This window comes from Scomber japonicus, chromosome 18 (assembly GCF_027409825.1).
Source record: "Scomber japonicus isolate fScoJap1 chromosome 18, fScoJap1.pri, whole genome shotgun sequence".
Taxonomy (NCBI): Eukaryota; Metazoa; Chordata; class Actinopteri; order Scombriformes; family Scombridae; genus Scomber; species Scomber japonicus.
Window position 1 is genome coordinate 813,764 of NC_070595.1, and position 22,681 is coordinate 836,444.

Consider the following 22,681-nt stretch of genomic DNA (forward strand, 5'->3'; position numbering starts at 1 on the left):
ATTGACACAACCAAGTTTTGTTTATTCTATGTAAAAACGGGTTTTTATACTGCCGAAGGGTTTTTTGTTTTGGTCATTGTGTTTGACTATTGTTTTGGAGGAGATGTTCACGAACGGTCACCTTTCTGCTACAGGGTGCATACCCCACCTTATTCCCCTCCTTTAACGGCGCATGGCTGATGGCACAAATGATAGTAGTACAGAAGTAGGCACGTCATCTACCCGATTTATAAGTTGGAATGTTAAGGGCATGAATGGGCCTATTAAAAGAACACGGATATTTTCCCACTTGAAAAAATTGAATGTAGAAGTATCATTTTTACAAGAAACTCACTTGACCATAGCTGATCAAGTTAGACTCAGGAAGAATTGGGTTGGTCAGACTTTCCATTCTGCCTTTAACACCAAAGCATGGGGAGCAGCAATTTTGATCCATAAAAAGATATTGTTTACGCCTTCAAAAACGATCTCTGATCCTCAAGGTCGGTTTATTATAGTGGCAGGTTCCCTCTTCAACACCCCAGTCGTACTTATAAGTGTTTACGCCCCTAATTGGGATGATGTTGACTTCATTAACAAATTCATTTCCCTGATTCCAAATCTAGATTCACATAGGCTCATTCTTGCTGGGGATCTGAATACTGTGACTGACCCAGCTATAGATCGCTCCAACCCTAAAACCTTAACACGTTCCAAAATGTCCCAAGCTCTTTGTGATTTCATGGATCGGACAGGCTGTGTTGATCCATGGAGGTTTTTTTACCCACACAAAAAAGAATTCTCCTTCTTTTCACATGTTCATCATACCTACAGTAGAATAGATTATTTTTTTGTTGACAAAATACTCCTTCCCTCTGTAAAGAAAGTAGAGTATGCTGCCATAGTGGAATCAGACCATGCACCAGTGATTCTTGATCTTGTTTTCTCTCAAAATCTAACACAGCACAGTACCTGGAGACTGAACACAGCCTTATTGGCAGACAAACAGTTTTGTGAATTCATATCTAAAGCAATTGATGAGTTTTTGTTGTTCAACAGATCAGACGTAATATCACCATCTACGCTATGGGAGACACTGAAAGTTGTTATAAGGGGAGAAATTTTGTCTTACTCCATATCACGTAATAAAGCAAGGAAACCGAGGGAGCAAGAAGTTATTAACTCTATAAGAAACATAGACCACCAGTATTCCACAGCTCCTACTCCGGAGCTATATAAAGACAGAATTGCTCTGAAAACTCAGTATGACTTATTATCGATGCAAAAAACTGAGAGACACCTCCTGTGGTCAAGAGGGCATTACTATGAGCATGGAGATAAAGCAGGTCGTTTGTTAGCTCACCAGCTGAAATGCAGATCAGCGTCTCGTATGATTCCGCAGATTCACAATGGTTCACAGCTAACTATAGACCCAATGGAAATAAATAATACTTTTAAAGCATTTTACGCAGACTTGTATACATCTGAATTTCCACTTGATGCATCAAACATGTTACAATTTTTAAACAATTTAGATATCCCTAAGGTTGATGTGGCTGTTAAAACTGAATTGGACAAACCCTTGCAACTACAAGAGATCTCTGACTCCATCCAGAAAATGCAAAGTGGTAAAACCCCAGGTCCTGATGGCTATCCTGTGGAATTTTTCAAGAAATTCTCATCTCAGCTAGCTCCCATTCTCTTAGAAATGTTCAATCATTCATTGAGTCAGTCAAAACTACCACAGAGCCTAACAGAGGCATCTATTTCACTTCTTCTGAAACCTGGTAAGGACCCACTTCAGTGTGGGTCATATCGGCCAATTTCCCTTCTAAACACAGATGTAAAGATATTAGCTAAGCTCCTTGCCTCAAGATTAGATACTGTAGTGCCCCAAGTAATCTCAATTGACCAAACTGGGTTCATGAAGGACCGCCACTCTTTCACAAATATTCGTAAACTCTTGAATGTTGTGCACTCTCCAGCGTCCAGGGAGATTCCAGAAGTGGTTGTCTCCCTGGATGCGGAGAAGGCATTTGACAGAATCGAGTGGGGTTATTTGTTTGCCGTCTTAGAAAGATTTGGCTTTGGTTCTAACCTTATCTCTTATATCCGCCTGCTATATACTTGTCCAAAAGCATCAGTAATAACTAACAAATTGGCTTCCCAACTTTTCCCCCTATCAAGGGGTACTCGACAGGGATGTCCCCTCAGCCCACTTTTGTTTGCATTAGCTATAGAACCCCTGTCAATTAAGTTGAGAACATCACACATCATACATGGGCTTCACAGGATGGGAGTTGAACATAGAATTTCTCTATATGCTGATGACTTATTACTTTATATATCGGATCCAGTGTCATGTGTCCCTAATGTTGTGGACATGTTACATGTATTTGGGCTTTTCTCTGGCTATAAATTCTGTCCATAAGTGAATGTTTCCCAATCAATAATTTAGCTCTTCAGATTTCAGATAATGCACTCCCTTTCCACATTTCCAAATCTGGCTTTAGATACTTAGGCGTACAGGTCACCCGTAACTTTTCTGATCTTTATGAAGAGAACTTCAAACCCCTCATGAGTAAACTAGAATCAGACCTTCAGAGATGGTCAGCCCTATACCTGTCACTCACAGGTAGAGTTAATTGTATTAAAATGAATGTTTTACCTAGATTTTTGTATTTGTTTCAGTGTCTCCCCGTATTTTTGTCCAAATCATTTTTTCAGTCTTTAAATAAGTTAATTTTTTCACTTCTGTGGGATGGTAAGACTCCTAGAATCCGGCGGGAGTTTCTGGAGCGACCCAAGAGCCAGGGTGGCCTAGCACTCCCCAATTTAAGGAATTATTATTGGGCATCTAACATACAAAAAGTTATACACTGGTTTCAGTCTCCAGATATTGATTGGTGCCAAGTTGAAGCAAACTCCTGCATATCAACATCTCCCTCTGCTTTGGCTACAGCAAAATTACCTTTCTCACCATCTCAGTTTACATCAAGCCCCGTAGTACATTCTACTCTTAAAATATGGGCACAATTTAGACAACATTTCAAACTTCTTGATTTTTCTATGTGTAGCCCTATTGCCAATAACCACCTCTTTCCTGCAGCCAGAATGGATCATACCTTTATACAGTGGCAAAGAGTGGGTCTTCTTAGATGTAGTGACTTTTATATTGATGGTCTTTTTGGCAGCTTTAATGATCTTACAAAGAAATTTAACCTACAACGGTCAGATTTATTTAGATATTTTCAGGTACGTCACTTTATTCAAACGTGGAGTTCAACCTTTCCAGCCTTACCAGAAAACTCAGAGCTGGACAATATCTTACAGACTCCTGTGCGGCACAAAGGCCAGATTTCGGTTATATCCAACACAATCTTTTCTTTTCAAAAGGTGTCATTAGATACAATCAGAGCTGATTGGGCTGCAGAGCTGGGGATGGAGTTATCTGACGCAGCCTGGGACTGTGCTCAGAGTAGAGTCAACGGAACATCCTCCTGTGCCCGCCTTAACCTCATACAGTTTAAAGTCTTTCACCGAATTTATTATACCAAATCGAAACTGTCCAAAATCTATCCAGACATTGATGACCGCTGTGACCGCTGTAATTCTACTTCAGCGGATATGACACATGTTTTGGACTTGTCCAAAGTTAAGAGACTTTTGGTCATCTGTTTGTAAAACTTTAAATGAAGCATTTGACACCAATGTGAAGCCGAATGCAGAAATGGCCATTTTTGGTGTACTAGTAAGTGAGGTCTTAATGGCCACTAATAAGAAAAACGCATTTGCTTTTGCCTCCCTTTTGGCTCGTAGAAGGATAGTGCTGGAATGGAGGTCTCATCGACCACCGAATGTGTCAGTCTGGCTTAAGGACTTGATGCTATTCCTGAAATTAGAAAAAATCAACTAATACATTCCATAAAATATGGGACCCATTGTTGTCATACTTTGAGAGGCTTAACACTCTCCCCCCAGATAATATAATGCCCAGTTAGTGTAGGGCTTTGCCCAGTGTGCAAGTGTTGTACGATACCTCATGTGACCCCTACATGGAGAGGGATTTTTTTTCCCCTCTATCAACCTCTTCCTCCTCCCTTTTTTTTTTTTTTTGTGGCAGTATATGGGTGGTGTGGGTGGGATGGGATTGATTTAATCATAAAAAAAAGAAAGCTCTCAGACATAGTGTCCATGTTTCTGGTAGAGGTGGTGACTTTGATTGACAGGTGACACTTGGTAGGGGGCGGGGTTTCAGCAAACTCAGCGGGCACTCCCACAGCGTTTGGGAGCAAGAGACTGATTTTTACACAACTTTGAAGCCTAATTTCATATATTTGGCGATTTTTTTAATCATTCAAATTTGGCAGGGTGGTTAACAATACACTTTTCTGTGGTATGTCAAACTCAGAACACATATTTATTCTTACTTTACACGGACTTTAAAGACTTTGTCCTTACATGTGTAAATGTAAAAGTGAGTGTACCTTAGCCATGGCTCTCAGCAGGTGCTTGACGTCAGCCAGTTGGCGGTTGTGGTTGGACAGGATGGTCTTGATGGAATCCACCAGGAGCTGCAGAGTCTCTCCACATGACTCCAGCTGCTGTTCCCGCTCCTCCTGAGTCCTCCGCTCAACACTCAGCTCCTCCTCCAGCTGCCTCTGGGCACAGCTCAGCCAATCAGGGCTGCCTATGGGCAGGTCCAACACTGGACTCTGTGGTGATCAAATGGAGAGCTTCATGTAGACCGCTGGTGTTGATGTGCTTGAGTTGAATTGTCTCATTGTACTTGTGTCTGGACTATTAAGAGTTTTATAGTGTTGGGTGTTTGAGCACCTCTCAGATTACGATGATGGATGGATGAAGGACAACTGAACCACATGTGTGTGTATTGAGGGGTGGAAAAAACTGTTTTGCTTCATTCTCCTAAAATATGAATGTACACAAACTAAAGCTGGTTTTAAGTAAGTCTAAGTAGTCACTTTCTAACTTACAGATTTCAGCTGGTTCCTTACCTTGATGTACTGCTTTTTCTTAGTGAGTTCAATAAGTTAATACCAAAGTCTGGTGAACATTTCATGTGAATATCCTCACTGGAAATATATTTACTGAAAAAAAAAGTTGACATGTACAAAACTTCTTTCTCCCACTGTGTAAAGCACAGTATAGTGGAGTTAGTGTTGGACTTTAAAGTGTAAGTATATAACAAGTACAGACCATTTACATATTGACCCATAAATGAATCATTGTAGCATTCATTTCATGCCAGAAGTACATGTTTTCCTTCATGTTTGTGTTTATACTTAAAAGCACTTCTATAAATAATCATCTCATTAAAACTAAAATATCATTAATATAAAATCATTTTACAGTAAGCCTTTCTATTTTTGGCCAGGCGTATAGAGTGCGTAGAGGTCAGAGGTCACACCCACCAGTCTGTGTAGCAGTTGGAGCTCCAGTGGAGACACAGTGCTACTAAACTGAGCAGCGTAGGAACACGTCTGCTGGCAGCGCTTCAGCAGCTCAAACAGAGCTGAGTCCATGTTCAGAGCCTCGGGGGACCGAGTCCGCAGGCCTTCGAAATTCAGGATGGTGGAGCACAAAAAGGTGACCTGGAAACAGACAGCAGGGACGTTTGGACGTTTTCTTAAACACTGATCATCTATAAACTGCTGTGGGTCTCGATCATAAGCATGGCAGTGCAGTTACCTGGCTGGTACGCTGGTTCTCTCTGGCCACCATGGCCCGCCTCTCCCTGATGGTCATCTCAAAGTCCTGCAGGACGGGGGTCAGTGCTGGGTTAGCTCCACCAGCCCACTTCAGACGCTGCTCGATGCTTGCTTCCAGAGATGCAAGCTTCTCCTGATAACAGCAGTCAAATAACACACAATGTGAACTTCTGTTTTTCAGTCATATCACAACTACTAAAATAAACTACAACTAAATAAGTCCACACACTAAAAGGATTCAGTCTTCTCCATCTACATGTTGGTGGCAGTGTGGTAAAGGTGGCAAACAGCATGTAAGATTTTTCATGTTGACAAATAAAATGTATGCAAAATATAAGTGAACAGTTTCATGATAAAAAAATAAAATAAAAAAGTAACTAAAAGTGTTTGACACTCTTATTTTTGGGTCAATTAATACATCATTAATAAAATATGAATCCACCACAGTAACTAGATGATGTAACCTAGGTTTAACATTCTCCATCTTTACACTGACACTCAGTATGTAACTAACAGAGCATCAATAACAAGGTATTGTAGTGTTACACTAACCTGAATGGCAACAATGGCTCCTTCATCCTGACTCAGCTTGTACAGTTTCTTCTTCATGTTGCTCAGGATGACAGAGCGAGGAGGAACACTGACACTTAGAGGCTGATTATTGGGGCCCAGAACATCTTCATGCTGCCACTGGAGGACACACACAAAAACACCCAGACTAACTACTTCAACTCAGAGGGCATCAGACCAGCAGTGTAACAGTGCTGTCAATAATAACTAGCAGCAGAGAATGGATATCTCTCCAGACAACACAACATGGGCCTCTACATGTGTGATTGTATGTCTGCTCTCAGGCTTGACTTAAACAATACACAGGTCACTTTATAACTTATATTACATTTTTTAAGTATTTTTCACGACTTTTCCAAAACCTTCTGTGATTTCACATTTTTCATAAAACTTTGAGGCCTGGAGAACAGTGTGCTTCCTGCTTTTCAACAGTATTATTTGAACCACATTTTTTGTAGTCTACACAATAACAATATATAAATGATAATCCAGTCAACTGAACATCCTACAAGCATTTTTTTCAGTTTTGGAGAAGGTACACATGTGATTGTTTTGAATATCGTTCCACTTTTTGAACAGGAAATGAAGCCAGTTTGTGACACTGGTGTGTGTACCTGGAACATGGCGATGTGCAGCTGGCTCCTCTGCAGGCTGGCTTTAGCTGCCTCCAGGCTGCCATCCAACCTCCTCAGCAGGTCCACTTTCTTCCAGGCTGTGTCGTAGGAGGAGGCCAGCACTGTGGCTCTGTTCAGCAGCAGCTGAGAGACCCGGCCTGACGCCAGGCTCTGCTCCACTGTCTTCTTACAAAGCTCATCCAGAGACACCTTCAGAGGCACGACAGGCAGGGGTTTAGAGTCAAGATAAAGTACCAGTCAGATACTGAGTGAGCTATGATCTACAAGGAAACCAAATAACACAGCTGTTTAAAGTCACTGCACATTGAACTCGCAACTGGATGAAACAAAAACAAAGCTGTTTGACTTCACAGCTGTCTGTGATGTCACATTCATTAAGTAACCTTTGAACAATTATGATGAACTGCATAGCATCAGTCTAATGTTACAAACGGATTTACAAAGTGGGAGGACACAAAATACGTCCATATTCTCCTCAGAATCCATGATTACTCACAAAAATGTAATGGGCACAAGATGTGAAATTCAAACACTGTCATTTACATAGTTGTACCTTGCTCTCCGCACCAAAGTCTTTGGCTTCCACCTGAGCAACCACGTCCAGGCCGAGTGCAGACAGGGTGCTGCAGAGGGCCAGGCCGAGGGCTTGGCTGGGCAGACCCATGAGCATCTGCCGAACAAACTCTGCTGTGAAGGCCTTGATGGGGCGGGTCATCTGTTCCTCACTGACCACTGCTACACCTGACCCTGTGCCACTGGGCCGCCTGTACAACGGCTTCCCCAAACCTACTGGTCCATTGGAAGGTAACAGGTCCTCAGCTGGGGGGCAAGTACCTGGACACATGAGGTTTATCACACTCATCAGAAAGCTGAAAACGACCAGAGAACTTCCAACGCTGATAATAATAATGGACAATTGACAGAAAAATTACAGAAATGTAAATTATTAAAAGAATCAAGCTCAGACATAAGTGATCAGGCTACATTCTCTGCCTGTACTGTTCCATTCAGACTAAAATAGCAGAAATTAAAAACCAACATATAGTTATAGTCCAGCTCCAGGATGGAGTTTAACAGGTGAGTGGTGATCAGTCAGTCACTGTGGTTGAGTAGTTTATAATGAGTTCACTCTGGTCCTCAGCTTATAGATGGTGATGAGGAGCTCTTACCAGACAGAGTCTGAGCAAAAGAGGCACACAGCCTGAAGAAATCCCTGATGGTCTGCAGTCTCTTGAGGAAGAAGACCTCTTCCATCAACTGCCGCTGAGTCATGCTGTCAAAGAAGTGGAGCTGTGCAGCCCGAGCCTCCCTCAGAACATCCACCTTCCTCCAGGCTGACGGCACCTCCAGAGAACTCAGCTGAGGATGGAGAGGAGCAGAGAGACTTTCATTTAGCGAGGCTGACTGTTGGCTAAAGGAAAAACAAACCTACTGTCTCCACGGGCCTGTTTCATAAGACCACCCAGCACCTGCCCACCCCCACAACCCACAACCCACTGTACCAAGCCCAGCTGCAGACTGTAGACTGTCAGTCCATGAAAAGTATAAACATATGATATTAAAGGGTCTCATGTGACCCGCAGGCTGACTGGCCTCATGCAGACTTCTAGCAGGTGGTTTTCAATTAGAATGAGGACTGGGATGCAAGATGATGAAACATCTGCATAGCAAAAAGGCACATAACACGCAGACCTGACACATTGAGTATGTCATTAACAGCACGTTATTAGGTTTATTGCATCAAAAGGAAAACTTGGATGCTACCTTTTCAGTGAGCTGCCCAAAAGCAGTCTCTAGCTGGGTGAACATGCCATCAAAGGCCACCAGTAGCATTTGACCTGCAGACATCTTTGGTGTGTCCTGGCCTGGTCCGTCCATGCTGCGAGGCTGGATCAGCTCAGAGTACTGAGCACGCAGCATCCTGAACACAAACACAAATCTTTCATACATCACACATGGCTTTGTGTTTTCAGTGTTTTCAGTTTGAAATCAGTTATATCAATGTTATGAGTAATCACATTCATCAACATTTCCAGGTAACCATCACTTACCTGGTGATGTCCAAGCAGTGATTGTGTCCATCATGGTCAAGGTTCGTGCTGGCCTGCAGGCTGTCAACTAAACCCTGCAAACCCAGTCCATCAGAGCTCTGCTCCACCAGCTGCTCCAGCTCTGCTAACATGGACTCCAGGGTGGGCTCTCCTTTCACCATACAGCGCAAAGCCTCTGGAAAGATGATCTGACGGAAGTTGGTGTTCAGTTCCTACAGTGAACAAAGAAATACATCAGTGGCAGAAACTCCTTTATCTGTTTTTACCCCTAAACCAAAAACATTTTAGAAATCATCATGAAAGCTTCTTCTTTCCATTGAGAGAACAGGCTGCACTGACTTGTAACTGGTTGATTTGTCCTACCTGTAAGCAGGTGTACACAGCGCTGGCCAGGTACACAGCTTGGGTGGTAGCTGAAGGTGCTGGCAGCTCCAGATCATGAGGTAGGAGTGGGCAGCGTTGTAGCAGTGTTGTCAGGGAACTGACATTTCCAATCATACTGCAGAGCTCCTCCAGGAACCACGCTCCATCCCGGGACGTCAGGTCTACCAGCTGCTCTCCAGCGCTGGCTGCTGCTCCCTCCATCACCAGGTTCCTCCTGAACACAAAATAACACACAGTGACCTATATATCTATATAAATAAAAGAAGTTGGATTTGATGAACTTGTGGTATTTTGTAGGTTTTATCTCAATAGCTTATTTTAGCGATGCAGATACTTATGGATATCTTACTATTTATTTTCTATTTGTCAGAGTGGACATAAAGTGGAATGACATGTGTGTAGTACCTGCAGAGTGAGCAGAGGGCAGAGGTGATGATTCCAGCCAGGCTGAGGGAGCCTGGCTCTCCGTTCTCCCGTAGGAAGACTGCAATACAGCGTTCGATTTCCTGCAACTGCTCCTCACAGGCTGCTGAAGTTGTTCCCTCGGCCTTCAGTCGCTCTGCTTGGTGCATCACACGCTCATTGGTGTCAGCCACCTGGTGCTGCAAAGTCAACTCCACACTGGACAGGAACTGGCAGGAGGCTGCAGGAGGCTGGGGGGCCAACAGCACCTCATATCTACAAAGGGAAGGGGGAAACAAAGCTCAGCTGTGGCCATGAAAGATTACCGGAGCTACAGACAATAACTGACAGATGTCAAGTTGTACAATCATTGAAAATAAAGTATACTGTTAGGTGCTTCTTACTGTCTGTAGATGTGCTGGCAGTGCTCCACTGTCATGTCTCTCAGCAGCTCCTCCAGCCAGGCCTTCCACTGGTGGGCCCTGTGGCGCAGCAGCGTGGCCCGTGGATATAGCAAAGCCACTGTAGCATAGCTGTGCAACTGCTCGAGGCAGCCGCGAAGGGCCCCACGGCGCTGCTGCAGCAGGGAGCTCACCTCTGCCTCCAGGCTCTCGCACTGGCTGATCAGATGGGCCTGGCCTGCATTCTGCAGGAAGGCTGTAGCTGGCACATAGCTGGGAGGACCTGGAAGAGGTAGGAAACTAAAATAAATGCTCCATGTGGCATTTTAACACTACATGTCTACCACACTCATTTCTACACATTAAACAAGGCCTGAAGATCAAGCTGTCTTTCCATCACACTCTTCCTGTCAGATCAACCTGCCTGTTTATGACAAGTAGAAGAAGGCAGTGTTGTTTTCAAATAAAACTTATGTTTAACCTAACCTGAAAAACCTGAATAAAGACTTATTAAACACTTCATATCTGAACATATTCACATGAATACAATATTTTTCATAAAACCTTCAAAATGCTGCAGCTTTTAACCAGCTCATCCTGCCTGCATAATTTCCAGTGGGACTAACCGAGATCTATGGGGCTGCTGATGTCCTGCAGCAGACTGGCCAGCTGGGTGGCTTCCAGGTTGGAGAATGCAGCCTGGTACTGGGAGATCCACTGGTCCAGGTCAGCAAGTTTGCTCTGAATGGCCTCCTGCACAGTACGCTGCCGTGACTGCAACTGAGTGTGTTCAGAGTACCTGTGAAAAAGGACAGCTGGATGAATAAGCTTTCACAATATTCATATGAGAAAATCTACACTCAAAAAAGTTAAACGTCTAAATCATTAAAAATACACTTTAACTCCAGCAGTGACACAAAAGTAAAGGGAGCATTTCATAGTGACTCATGAGCACTGTGCTGCTTCTGACCTTTGTTCCAGGGTTAGGATGAGGTGGTCTGGATGGTTCTCTGCCCCTTCCAGGAAGGCGATCTCCTCCTGCAGCTTGGCTTGTAGTTTCTCCCCCTGGCAGAGCAGATCCTGCAGCACCAGGTACTCCTCCATGGCTTCTTCCACTTGTGGCAGCACGGCAAGCATTTCATCACGATTCTTAAACCAATTCACCTGTGCACAATCCAGCAATCAGTATCAATGCCTAGTTTCTGGATCGTTTGTGTGTAGTACTTAAATCACCTCGGGTTTCCTGGTGTTAAAGTACCAGGATTTAACCAGGACCTAACATTCTACTCCCTTACCTCCACTAATGCTTTGAAAATAAAGAAAAGGGGGGCATCCATTGGTGTCTCATGATCTGAATCAAACTGAAACCTTGAAGACCATGTAGGAGTCTACTCCTGTCATGACCTCACCTTAATCTCAGCCACCCTGGAGGAGAAGAGAGAACGTGTGATGTCTCTCTCCATCTCCCTCTTGCTCTGCTTGTTATCAGCCTGTTGGCCTCCTCCTCCGTACACCGCACCGGCGAAGCCCACCTCCCCCCCAGCAGTCCAGTCTACCAGGGGATCATAGACGAAAGCCTCCAGCAGGGTCAGGAGGGTCTCTCTGCCACGACGCATCATCTGAACCACCTAAAACAACAAGTAGGACTTCAGCACTTATTCATCAGAGCAGCAACTCTCTTAACATTTAACCTACTGTATGTATAGGGCCCTATGATTTATGAATTGTTGGGATTAAAACAGAATTTATTTTTAACGCGGAATATTGCGGAATTTGACATAATTTGACTTATAATTTATGCTGTTTTCGTGTGGAAGAGGAAGGAATGTCTGGGGAAAACTGCACGGAGGGAAGCAAATCTGGGTGGCACAACAAGCCCCCTCCACACACTGAGCCCATCCCCCTTCTAAACAATGTAAGCATGGTGAAGCAGCTGGCCACGGCTGTCTTCGTCAGCAAAAAAACTTTGAAAACTGGACACCAAGCCCTCAGTACAGAACGTCTTTGTGTCAGGTGAACTGTTGTTTGCAAAAACACACTGTTTTTGTTAGAAAATAAGAGTAAAAGGTAAAAAAAATGAATTCACAAAAATTTAAATGGAAAAAATTAAACAGATTTTATAGGGCCCTATATATACACACAAGGCACAGAGATGAGCTGATTTAATCAAATATTTGATGTACCTGGGAGCAACACATGACATGAATGCAGTGTGTGACACTAACCTGTTCACAAGACAGCCTGAAGATGCCCTCCACACCAGTGACTCCCAGAGCTGTCTCTATATTGTGGGTCATCCTGAATGGGACCTTCTCTGGCACCCGAAGGCTCTTTCCTGGAAAAAACAAGAGACACATTCTCATTAAACTGACTGCAGGCTGAAACACACTGACTGAGGCTTATTAAGAACTGACTTGAATGCACAGCTTTTTACCTTTTTCAAAGCACACATTGTAGTCGATGTGCACCACCTCTCCAGTAGTCATGTCAATCAGAACGTTGTCAAGGTGACGGTCGCCGAGGCCAATGATGTATCCCACCATGGACATGACAGCAGTGGATCTGGCGTAAGACTGCAGAGTAACAGAAAAAGAATATCAGCCAAAACAGAACACTGACTGAATAACAACAACAACAGAATGGAGGATAGAGAGAACACTTGGCTTATCATTTTAAAACTACTAATCGCCATGGTTACCTGAGTCACCCTCCACCACTCACTGGGGGTGGTGCAGGAACACCACAGCTCCTTGGCCAGCAGGTTGGAAGGTGTAGCCTCCATTAACTCTTTGAGCACCTCCTTCATGACACTGAGAGGCCAGTCACGTCTCGTCACGTCCAGGCTGAGTCCTACTGCCTTCAGAGCGGGCCCGATGCGGCTGTAGTAGAGCTCACTGGGGCGAGGGACTGGAGGCACCGGTTGCTGCTGGAATGAGTCCTGAGCCTGTTTAGGACAAAATGTGTCCACTTAGCCCGGAGAAAAAAAAACATAGGGCCTCTACTTACTCATTTACAGAAGAAATGGTTACCTTCTGAGCCTGCAGCACAGCCTCCCTCTGCTGCCAGCGCTTGTACAGGCCAAAGAGGGGCGTGGCTCCGTCCACCCACTGGATGAGTCCTGATCGGGTTCCCAGGGGGGTGACGGAGTAGTGGCGGGCATGGAAGTGTGGCTGCTCCTGCTGGTTGACCTTGGTGAACATGGTGTTGACTATTGACAAGAACTGCATGATGCGCTCATCCAAGTGCAGATCCTCTAGACCTGACAGAGATTACATGTTAATGCCTACTTCAGTATTACTGGAACACATGCTATGATTACAGTCTGTGTTCAAACTATGATGGCAGTTTAAAGGGGGTCCACAGACTTTATACAACACTTTATATTAAAACCGCTGACAGTCAGGTTTATGGATTACTGAGAGAAACAGGAAGACTTTTTGGAAAGAAGTGTTGAATTTTAAATTTGAAGAACCACAAACTAAATTCAATATTCACCTCCATAAACATGGAGGCAGAATTTTAGATTTCAAAACCTGAATAAATAAAACTAACACTATGTGGATACTGAATCCAGGGCACAAATGATGAAATCATGTTCATGAATGAGACACCTCCCAGGCTCCATAGAAACACTAGGAGATTTAGAAAATATGCCTTATTCTTTTATGGAAAACAAACTATAACAATCCTTATTTGCATACCAAACAAGACCTATGGGCAGAGCATGTGTTACTGAAAAGGAGAACATAATTAAGTGTTTTTAACCTTGTTCATGTTGTCTTAACAGCAGCAGAAAATACAGCACTATACTATATTCAGAACCTATATGTATGGGGTGCTAATGTGTCACCAGGTCACCTACCTTTAAAAAGGTATGGGTAGTTGTGTCCATCTGAGCCCAGGAAGAAGAGCTTCTTTGGCTTGGTCTTGGTGGGCAGGATGGTGATGGACTTGCCTACACTCTGTATGGTGACGGTGTCTGAAGCAGACACCTCACCTGGCAGAGCCATCTCTGTTGTAGACATGGATGCCAGACGAGGACTGATCTCATCCAGATGAAGCAGGTAGCTGGCTCGCTTCTGAGCACGTTGCTGCAGGCTTATCATGATCTGACCACACACACACACACCCCCCCACACACACACACACACACCCCCACACCCACCCACCCACCCACACCCACACCCACCCACACACACACACACACACACACACACACACACCTTGGGTCAAACTTGTAGAAAAGCAAAAATGATGTGTAGAAATGATACACATGATTAACTATGATCACATCCAGGTGTGTACAGGTACACACTAACACACCTGTTTGAAGGGAAGCCAGCTGCTGGCGGGGTTGGCGGGGTTGTGGGGGTTTCTCAGTCGCTCCAGGGCAGAGTTGATGGCATCACCGTAGGTCTGCTGGAACCAGGTCTCGTGTGGTGTCTCTGCTGGAGCGGCTGTGATGCTGCACACGTGATCCAGGGCGAAAACCACTGGACGCATCAGAGCAGAGTGCTTCTCACGCATGATGGCGATCTTTTCTTCCCTGCAGAAAAGACAAAAGAGCATAAAGACTGAGAACTCCTTACAGGGTTCATCTGCTGATCTACAAACACACAAAACACCCAAACAGAGTCAAAATAGAGAGAAAACAAATGCACTGAAAGGCTGAAAAGTACAGAATCTATTGATGATTTCAATTGTCAGCTTTTATCCAGGTCCTGTTAGTGTATTCATCAAAACACTGACTCATAGGTTAAATAGTAGCAGAAGTAGGTGATTCTCACCTGCGCAGTGTATTGTTGTTCTGCACCCTCTTGACCTCGTCCTCCAGCTGTTGGATCCTACGCAGGACGTGCATGTGCTGCTGCTGTAACACTCCCAGCCACAGCTCGTCCCACAGTAATGTCACCCTGCGCAGCTCACCTACCAGCTGCTGGACCTGGTTAACACACACATGACTGGTTAGAATCTATAGATATCTACAGACTGACAGGCTCATCTTCCTCACTCTTTAAGTTTGTATATGATGATTATGTGACCAGCTAGTAAACAAACATTCTTAGGTTGCATTACAACTGCAGGACATTGATCATAAAGAGAAAAGTGTAGTCCTGGTCTGGTATTATGTGGCGTTATGTTACAGGAAAGGCCTCCTACAGGCTGTCTGCCCAAGCCTGCAGGAGATTGGTACAAACTTCACATGAAAAAGCAGTCAAGTGTATGTGCAGCCTCTTACCTGAAGCACCATGGTGGGGTTGGCTAGAGACAACTTCTCCACGATGTTGCTGTAACAGTCCTGCATCATGGCCTGGTCCTGACTTGAGCAGGTTGCCAGCTCTTCTGGAGCTCCTCCTTGTCCGTCTGTGTCTCCGCTCTCTGGCTGCTCGTCCTCATCCTCACCTCCCAGGCCGTCTCCCTGCATGCTGCCCAGGAAGGTGGGCAGAGCTGACGGTAGTTTGTTCCCTGTTGACACATTTCATCATCAATCCACAATCTTTACATTTTTACTGGTGTCAGCAATCATTTCTGTTCATTGAGGACAATTAATTTTTTACTTAATTACATTAACCCTTACACACTGTTAATATTCTACACCCTCACAGTATGTTCTGGGTCAGCTTTGACCCTGTCTAAGAATCGTCTCATAAAAAATGTCTATATCAAATGTTGAACTACAGATGTGTTTAGAAAGCATCAACAGTCAACCTGATTGATCAATAAATGTGTGATTAAACCTTGATGTAGGGCTGGGCGATATATCGAGTATACTCGATGTATCGCGGCTTGTTCTCTGTGGGATGTAGAAAATGACTATATCGTGAATACTGGAGTATACATTCAATTTACACGCAGTTTGTTTTTAGTCGCAGCCCGTTGAACTACAGGTTTCTCTCACTCTCTCATCTCTCCGCACAGAGAGATAAAACAAGCGCACCTAGTTACGTACATCACATTCTGTTGTGCGTGCAACGTCATATGCCCGGTAGCATGTAGCAGCAGTAGCAGCGATCTCAGGTCGCGGGAGCAGCAGGTGATATGGACAAGTGGAGGAGGGAGATTAATTCCCAAAAAAACAATTCAGGATCCATCATCTGGCGGTGGTTTGAGTACAAGAGGGAGGACGTTGAACAACAAACCGTAATATGTAAAGTATGTCATAAAAGCGTCACCCAGTGAGCGTGGTTAAGAGCCTGGTTTCAGAAAGATCATCGACACACTTGATCCAAGATATAATCTACCTAGCAGAGACAGCTCTACCTTTATATCCTAGTGGCATTATGCACAAAATGTGCACTTTAATTTAGTGTTATTTTGATGTGTCATATTAGTTACATCATGCATAAAAGACACTTTATTTGTTTTGAAATGACATGTTTGTGCCACTGCTTAATAACTCTTTAATAAATACAGTTTTGATGAATTTGTTTAGTTGTGATTTACGCTTTTGGCATGAATGTTTAAAATCAGCATATATTAATGTAGTATGAACAATGTTTTAATGTAGAATCATCACACTGGCATAATTGTATGCATCAAAGTGTTAATTCAAGGCAAAGGCAAAATATCGAGATATATATCGTGTATATGGCTTAAAAATATCGGGATATTAGTGAAAGGCCATATCGCCCAGCCCTACCTTGATGGATGTTTCAGAGAGCAGAGAGAGTGTATTTTTTCATTGTTGGAGAAAAAACAGCTACTATCCACAATATCATGTCCTATTTTACCTAAGATATGAAAATATAACATAGCAATAATGATGTAAATGTATTTAATGTAAAGGTAAAATGATCAGAACTTTATGGAAGTGTGGGGTTTATTGTAGAACCATTAGAGCCATCAGTCTGTTGTGATAATAATGTAGAGTATCACATTATATACTATTATTATACCTTTGTAATTCTCATCAGATCTGCACTGATCTCATATATGACCTTTCGGTAGTCCAATTGACGGAGAAATTTGACTTGAACAGTATGTAAGGGTTAAAATCTAACTTAGTTTTGCCCAGTGGTTTCATCTTTTACACTGTTAATAACTGCCAAACTAAACACCATAGCTTCTGAGTGTCTAGTTGCAATGATGATAATGGCAATAAATGACTTCTAATGAGAGATAAATGATAAATGAAGCAGACATGATAGATAGATAGATAGATATATAATCAGGATACCTGCGTTCTGAGCCTCGCCTCCCAATGAGAGTGAGCCCACGATGGCAGGGTAGAGGATGAGGTGTGGTGAGTCCTGGGCCACTCGACACAGCAGGCTGCATATGCTCTGTCGAATGTATGCCTCTGGATGGTTGAGACGGGAAAACAGCTGGGGGATGATACCTGAGGAGGACACAGATCATCAGTATATAAAAAAGCTGTGAGTGGCGACCAAGGCAAAGGTTATTCTGTGGAGTCACATTCAAGAGTAACTCACATCAAATCTAAACATTTTCCTGATTCTAACCAGCTTCTTGCCTCCTACTCTTTAAAAAAAAAAGAAAAAAAAAGCAAATCTTCACATCTGTTTCATCTATGGTTAAATACTTAGGTTACAGTATGACATACCCCTCCAGGGTGCTGTCGGGGTGGAGGCTAAGCCCAGCTCAAGCCCCTCCCTCAGTTCACCGGCATGCTTCACCAGCAGGCGGAGGAGACGCAGGGTTGCCATGACAATCACATCGTCGTTGCTCTGTTTGTTGTTGTGATAGGACAGCAGGAGTTTTGGGTCATCCTCGTCTATTGGGACCTAAAACACACACAGCAGACACTGGGCATGAAGGACTGAACAGAAGGCTGCCCCTCACTCCAGCTGTTACGTACTGATTCAGAATCATCAGCAGAGGATGCTGCATCCATGTCTCACCTGTCCAGCATTGAGCTTGAGGAAGGTAAAATAGGCCTGACAGGAGATCCGGTAGAGGCCGAAGATGCGGTCTACGACGCGCCTCCAGACTCGGATCAGACCGTCTGTGACGAGCTGGCCCGCCTCCGCCAGCCAAGGACACGAGGCAGTGAGCTGCCGCCAGATCACGTCTACCATGTCGTCCTCATCGTCTTCCTGCTGCAGAGCCATGTCCTCATCCTGACAGCACAACACAAGGTAGGATCATCTAACACTTCCTACATCCAACATGTGAGAGTCTGCTTCACAACACTAACCGTTGAATTAATTAACCCTTATTTAACCATGACAACTAGACAAGACAATCCTGAACAAGATAGGCAGCAACAATGATATGTACAGAAAAATAACAAACATATACTATATGACTCAAAACTACAATTAATGAATGAAATTTCTCATACAGATATAAAATACTACATGCTAGAAACAACTTCCAAGATTCCCTAAAAATAATCCAATAGATGTTTAGATTAAATTAATGATGGGAGAATTTGAAATGACAACACAATGAGAGTAAAACATTTTCCTAATAAAAGATAAAAAACATTTCAAATAATAATACTTTTTTATTTATTCATTAACCAGCATATACATGTGCCACAAAATAATGCTTCATGTGTCTGTTCTGGACCTTTTACATGAAATATTACCAGCAAATAAAAAGGCCCAGTTATACATGTCTGTTATTTCACATTTCAATGTTAGGGGATTCACTGCCTCTCAACAATCACACACATTAGACATATTTATAGCAGTCACAGACCAATAAGATTGCTTTGACATGTGCTGGTGAAAAACCATCTAATAAGAGAGCAAGTTGAAGTCATGGTTGTGTGTATTTGCTACTGTGTTGGAAGGAAGATATCCAGATGTGGTAAGAAACCCTGGAAAGGCCATAAAAGCTAACATGACATGTGACTTTTTCTGGTAATTTAGTCTGAGGCAGTGTTATTATAGTTTTGTCATTTTCATTAGTTGACATCCAGTGCTGAAAACTTTTGCACGACAGGTACTGAGACGCCAAAATCTCAACAAAGTTCCTCCAGCCGAACCAAAACTGAAGTGCAAAGTAAAGACATTTGTGCTGTGGAATATAAACACAGATGTGAGATCTTACAGGACTCTGTGATAAAAGACAGACTCATCTCACTGTATTGAGACATATGTCCAGCTAAAAGAAGCAGACTACCTGTATGCCAGTAGGTCTGCACATGGCCTGTCCCAGAATGCTGAAGATGGTGTCTTTGTCTTCTTCACTGGTTGTCGCTGGCAGCAGCTCCTCAATCTCCTTCTTTTCCTGAGGAAGAAGAGGCAATCCTTCCCCTTGGCTGCACAGGGAAAACTCTATTAGAAGGCATATTCCTGCTATATGCTGATGGACTACAAGTACAAGACTATATAAATACAGTCTAGCTCAACATCACAGTTAACTACAGTGTTTACAGCTTGAAATCTGTCAACAACAACAGAACATCATCAACTATTCAATGGTAGGAGTCATCATAAATGTTAAACTCTAAACTAGTAACTACACATTTATTGGACACTAACCTGGCATTATCCACCACCTTCCTGCCCCAGCGGTAAGCCCAGCTGGCCAGGGCTGCCCAGGATTTAGCCACCTCCGGAGCCAGGCTGGTGGAGAGCTGGTAGAGCTGGCCCAATACAAAGTCTGGCTCCCCAACGCCCACACTCACTGTGAATAGAAGACCCAGCAAGATTAAATGGAGCCTTGCTGTAGTTCAGACAAGTCATTTTATAGTCACATGTTCAACCCAACCTCCAGTCATAGTCTACCTGCTTCAGAATTCAACCCCCTCCACCTCCCCAGCATCCTCCTTCGTGAGTTTGTGAATTTTTAAAGTGTCTTCTGTCTTTATGTTCATCAAATATTAAAATAAATGATTACAGCTATGTTACTATTCTGTATTTAAGTGTGTAAAAATGACCAGATCTATGTTATCTATTTATTTACGTTATTCCAAATGTTTCCAAAAATGTTCAAACCAAGAGAAATCCATTATTTTAAATCATTTGTTTGCCTGTCGGTGGTGTCACACCCACTCTTCATGCATAATATGCATGCATCAGTGTTGTTGTTGTATGCCAGAAACTTCCATGAATTTATCTTTATTTAGTTTTAAGCCACATATTTTACAACAAGCTTGTTAGTTGTTAGTCATTTTAAACTGGATGAAGGCTTTGAGTCATCAGAGGATGTTCAGTTATCAGAGAAACAAGCTGAGCAAATGTTACAGCAGCAGCTCAGCTCACACAGCCTCAGACCAACACTGCTTTATTCAGTGGTTTCACTGCTTTTAATCCCTTTGTGTGTTTGTTTTGGAGAGGAGGAGACCTCTGTGATAAAAACCTCCTGAATGATAAACACTGATGTAAATCCTAACAAGGAGAAGCTGGTTGTTTAACAATGAAGACAACAACTCCCATGATCCCACACTACTCAACCATGGAATCAAACTCTGTTTTTTGTTATTGTTTTAATTGACAGACTCCTAACAGCAGAAATGACATACTGGGTGTCTAAAATCAAATCTATACTATACATGTATTACTATGCCTTTGATGATGAGATGTTATGTTACCTGAGGTCTCAGCGATGATATGAGGAATGCCCTGGTCCTCCAGAGGAAGCTCCAGCAGAGCAGCAATGTTCCTGCTCAGAGGTGACATGCTGCCCAAAGCATTGGAGGAGTTTACTGCTCCTGACTTCTTCACCACCTACACCAAAACATCACAACTTCTTTAGAACGCTTGTTTCCATAATTTACTACATTATAATAAACAAAGTCATTACATGCTTGACATATGAAGATATGCCTGTACTCTGTACCTGTTATTAAAAACTTTATAATTCTTCATTTAAACTTCACAATTACATTATTAACAACATGTCATTTCACAATTGAGACCAAAGTAAGACGTAAATGTCGAGCTTTGGATGAGCATGCCTGTTTGAGCTGAGGTGTCATGTCCTTCCAGTCAGCCAGCAGCCATTTGCAGAGTGTCAGCAGTGAGCGGCAGGCAGCTCCTTCATTCTTCCCCACGTTGCAGTAAGACAGAGCAGCCCTGCTCAGCATCTCCATGGCTGTCATGGACTGGCCTGTACATAGAGACAGCTTATTGGGCAACACTATCAACAATAGGGGTGTCACCATTTTCTAAATCCTCCATTCGATTTTATTTTCCATTTTAAGGTCACGATTCGATTCTCAATCTTTTTCTTTTTTGTCCTTTTAACACAGATGCCTGCCATTTTTTGACTAGTCATGAGTGATATTGTCTCCATCAGTTGTTTGCAGTGTACCACACTAAGGCCTTACTGTCAAAATTAAATTATTTATTAGCAATATAATGTAACAATTACTTGTTTCAGCAGTCAATTGGATACTTACTGTAAACAAAAAAATCATGTAGTGACCCTTTAGTAACTGCAGTGTGTACTCTTCATATTAGATCATATTCAAGTTCAAGATAAAACAAAAACTAAATTAAAATAGCCTAACGTCCATAGCCATCACTGAACAATTAAGTGTGTTAACAGTGTCCTAACTGTATCCTAACAGTAGCATCTCTGCTGCTACAAATACTCCTATAGCTCTAGTCATTGCTTTAGGGCAGACATCCCAACTCTCCTGGAAGTGTCCCGCATATTAATAGCAGCTCCTTGAAGCCCGCAAATGAGACACAATCTCCTTGAATCTGGAGCGAGTGGATTTGTGTTACTATCAATGCAGCGCGTGTGAGAGCAAAGAGCCCTGATAGCTCTGTGTTGCTGCTTATTAAACCAATCGCACCCCTCTTGACTCGGGATGTGACTTTGGGGGCGTGGCTACATCTTTGATTCATCCGTTGATTTCGAAGGTGGAGATTGTGATGTCATTTCGATGGATATTCCATTTACAATCCAGATGGTGACACCCCTAATCAACAAACTACAGGAATAGATGGTTTTCTGAGGAAAACCTGTCAACAAATGGGGCACATGCCTTTTGTTGTTAGTGTTCTATGTGTTGGACCACAGAGGCTGATTCCTACTTAAGTCCTATGAGACATATTTACCATAAAAGGCTTTACAATAATCTTGCATTAGACTGTAGTGGGTAACTGTTGTTCTTATGACTGTATGTTCAAGCTGCTCTACACACAAAAACATCATTCTGTTCCCACAACAGTATTGCACAGATTTCGATTGTGAGTGAATATCATTAGTCGCCCATTGATATTTATAACTGTGTGAAGTTTTAGCAGCGGCAGTGTATTTAGGAGAAGCACTGGTCTACTGTACTTTACCTGCAGTTCGCAGTACTTTGGCTTTTTCTATCTGCAGCTCTGGTCCCCATTTCTCCCCCAGAGTTCCCTCCAGAGTGAGCCTCCTGAAGGCCTGGCTCAGCTCGTCCTGCTGCTGTTCCTCCTCTTGTGTCCCGTCGATGCACTGGCTGAGCAGGCGGGACGCCAGCGCGATGTTGCCTTTTTTCCGAGAGAACTTGACAGCGGTCAGACAAAGCTCCATTAGGTGGCCATCGATGGAGGGGGCTGAACCTGGAAGACAATGGAGGAGATGGGGAATTTTTTATTTTTTATTGTTAACCCTCCTGTTGTCCTCAG

The 22,681-nt window shown here is 43.2% G+C and overlaps 1 protein-coding gene across 1 annotated transcript in view; it reads right to left on the reverse strand.

The window, feature by feature from the left end:
* The window catches only part of smg1 (SMG1 nonsense mediated mRNA decay associated PI3K related kinase), a 55,562-nt gene that overhangs the window by 4,544 nt on the left and 28,337 nt on the right, over positions 1-22,681 (reverse strand). Inside the window, exons 29-59 of the mRNA XM_053337957.1 lie at positions 22,367-22,615; positions 21,025-21,176; positions 20,659-20,794; positions 19,607-19,751; positions 19,245-19,383; positions 18,014-18,232; positions 17,716-17,896; positions 17,329-17,490; positions 15,391-15,617; positions 14,939-15,093; positions 14,475-14,697; positions 14,014-14,260; positions 13,181-13,410; positions 12,850-13,095; positions 12,586-12,724; positions 12,377-12,486; positions 11,561-11,779; positions 11,122-11,315; positions 10,778-10,950; positions 10,155-10,434; positions 9,754-10,026; positions 9,328-9,562; positions 8,965-9,176; positions 8,678-8,834; positions 8,083-8,272; positions 7,467-7,747; positions 6,893-7,102; positions 6,261-6,398; positions 5,689-5,841; positions 5,412-5,591; positions 4,467-4,694 (exon numbers count right to left, since the gene is read on the reverse strand). Coding sequence (XP_053193932.1) covers positions 4,467-4,694; positions 5,412-5,591; positions 5,689-5,841; positions 6,261-6,398; positions 6,893-7,102; positions 7,467-7,747; positions 8,083-8,272; positions 8,678-8,834; positions 8,965-9,176; positions 9,328-9,562; positions 9,754-10,026; positions 10,155-10,434; positions 10,778-10,950; positions 11,122-11,315; positions 11,561-11,779; positions 12,377-12,486; positions 12,586-12,724; positions 12,850-13,095; positions 13,181-13,410; positions 14,014-14,260; positions 14,475-14,697; positions 14,939-15,093; positions 15,391-15,617; positions 17,329-17,490; positions 17,716-17,896; positions 18,014-18,232; positions 19,245-19,383; positions 19,607-19,751; positions 20,659-20,794; positions 21,025-21,176; positions 22,367-22,615 — 6,083 coding nt within the window. The remainder of the gene's footprint in view (positions 1-4,466; positions 4,695-5,411; positions 5,592-5,688; positions 5,842-6,260; positions 6,399-6,892; positions 7,103-7,466; positions 7,748-8,082; positions 8,273-8,677; positions 8,835-8,964; positions 9,177-9,327; positions 9,563-9,753; positions 10,027-10,154; positions 10,435-10,777; positions 10,951-11,121; positions 11,316-11,560; positions 11,780-12,376; positions 12,487-12,585; positions 12,725-12,849; positions 13,096-13,180; positions 13,411-14,013; positions 14,261-14,474; positions 14,698-14,938; positions 15,094-15,390; positions 15,618-17,328; positions 17,491-17,715; positions 17,897-18,013; positions 18,233-19,244; positions 19,384-19,606; positions 19,752-20,658; positions 20,795-21,024; positions 21,177-22,366; positions 22,616-22,681) is intronic.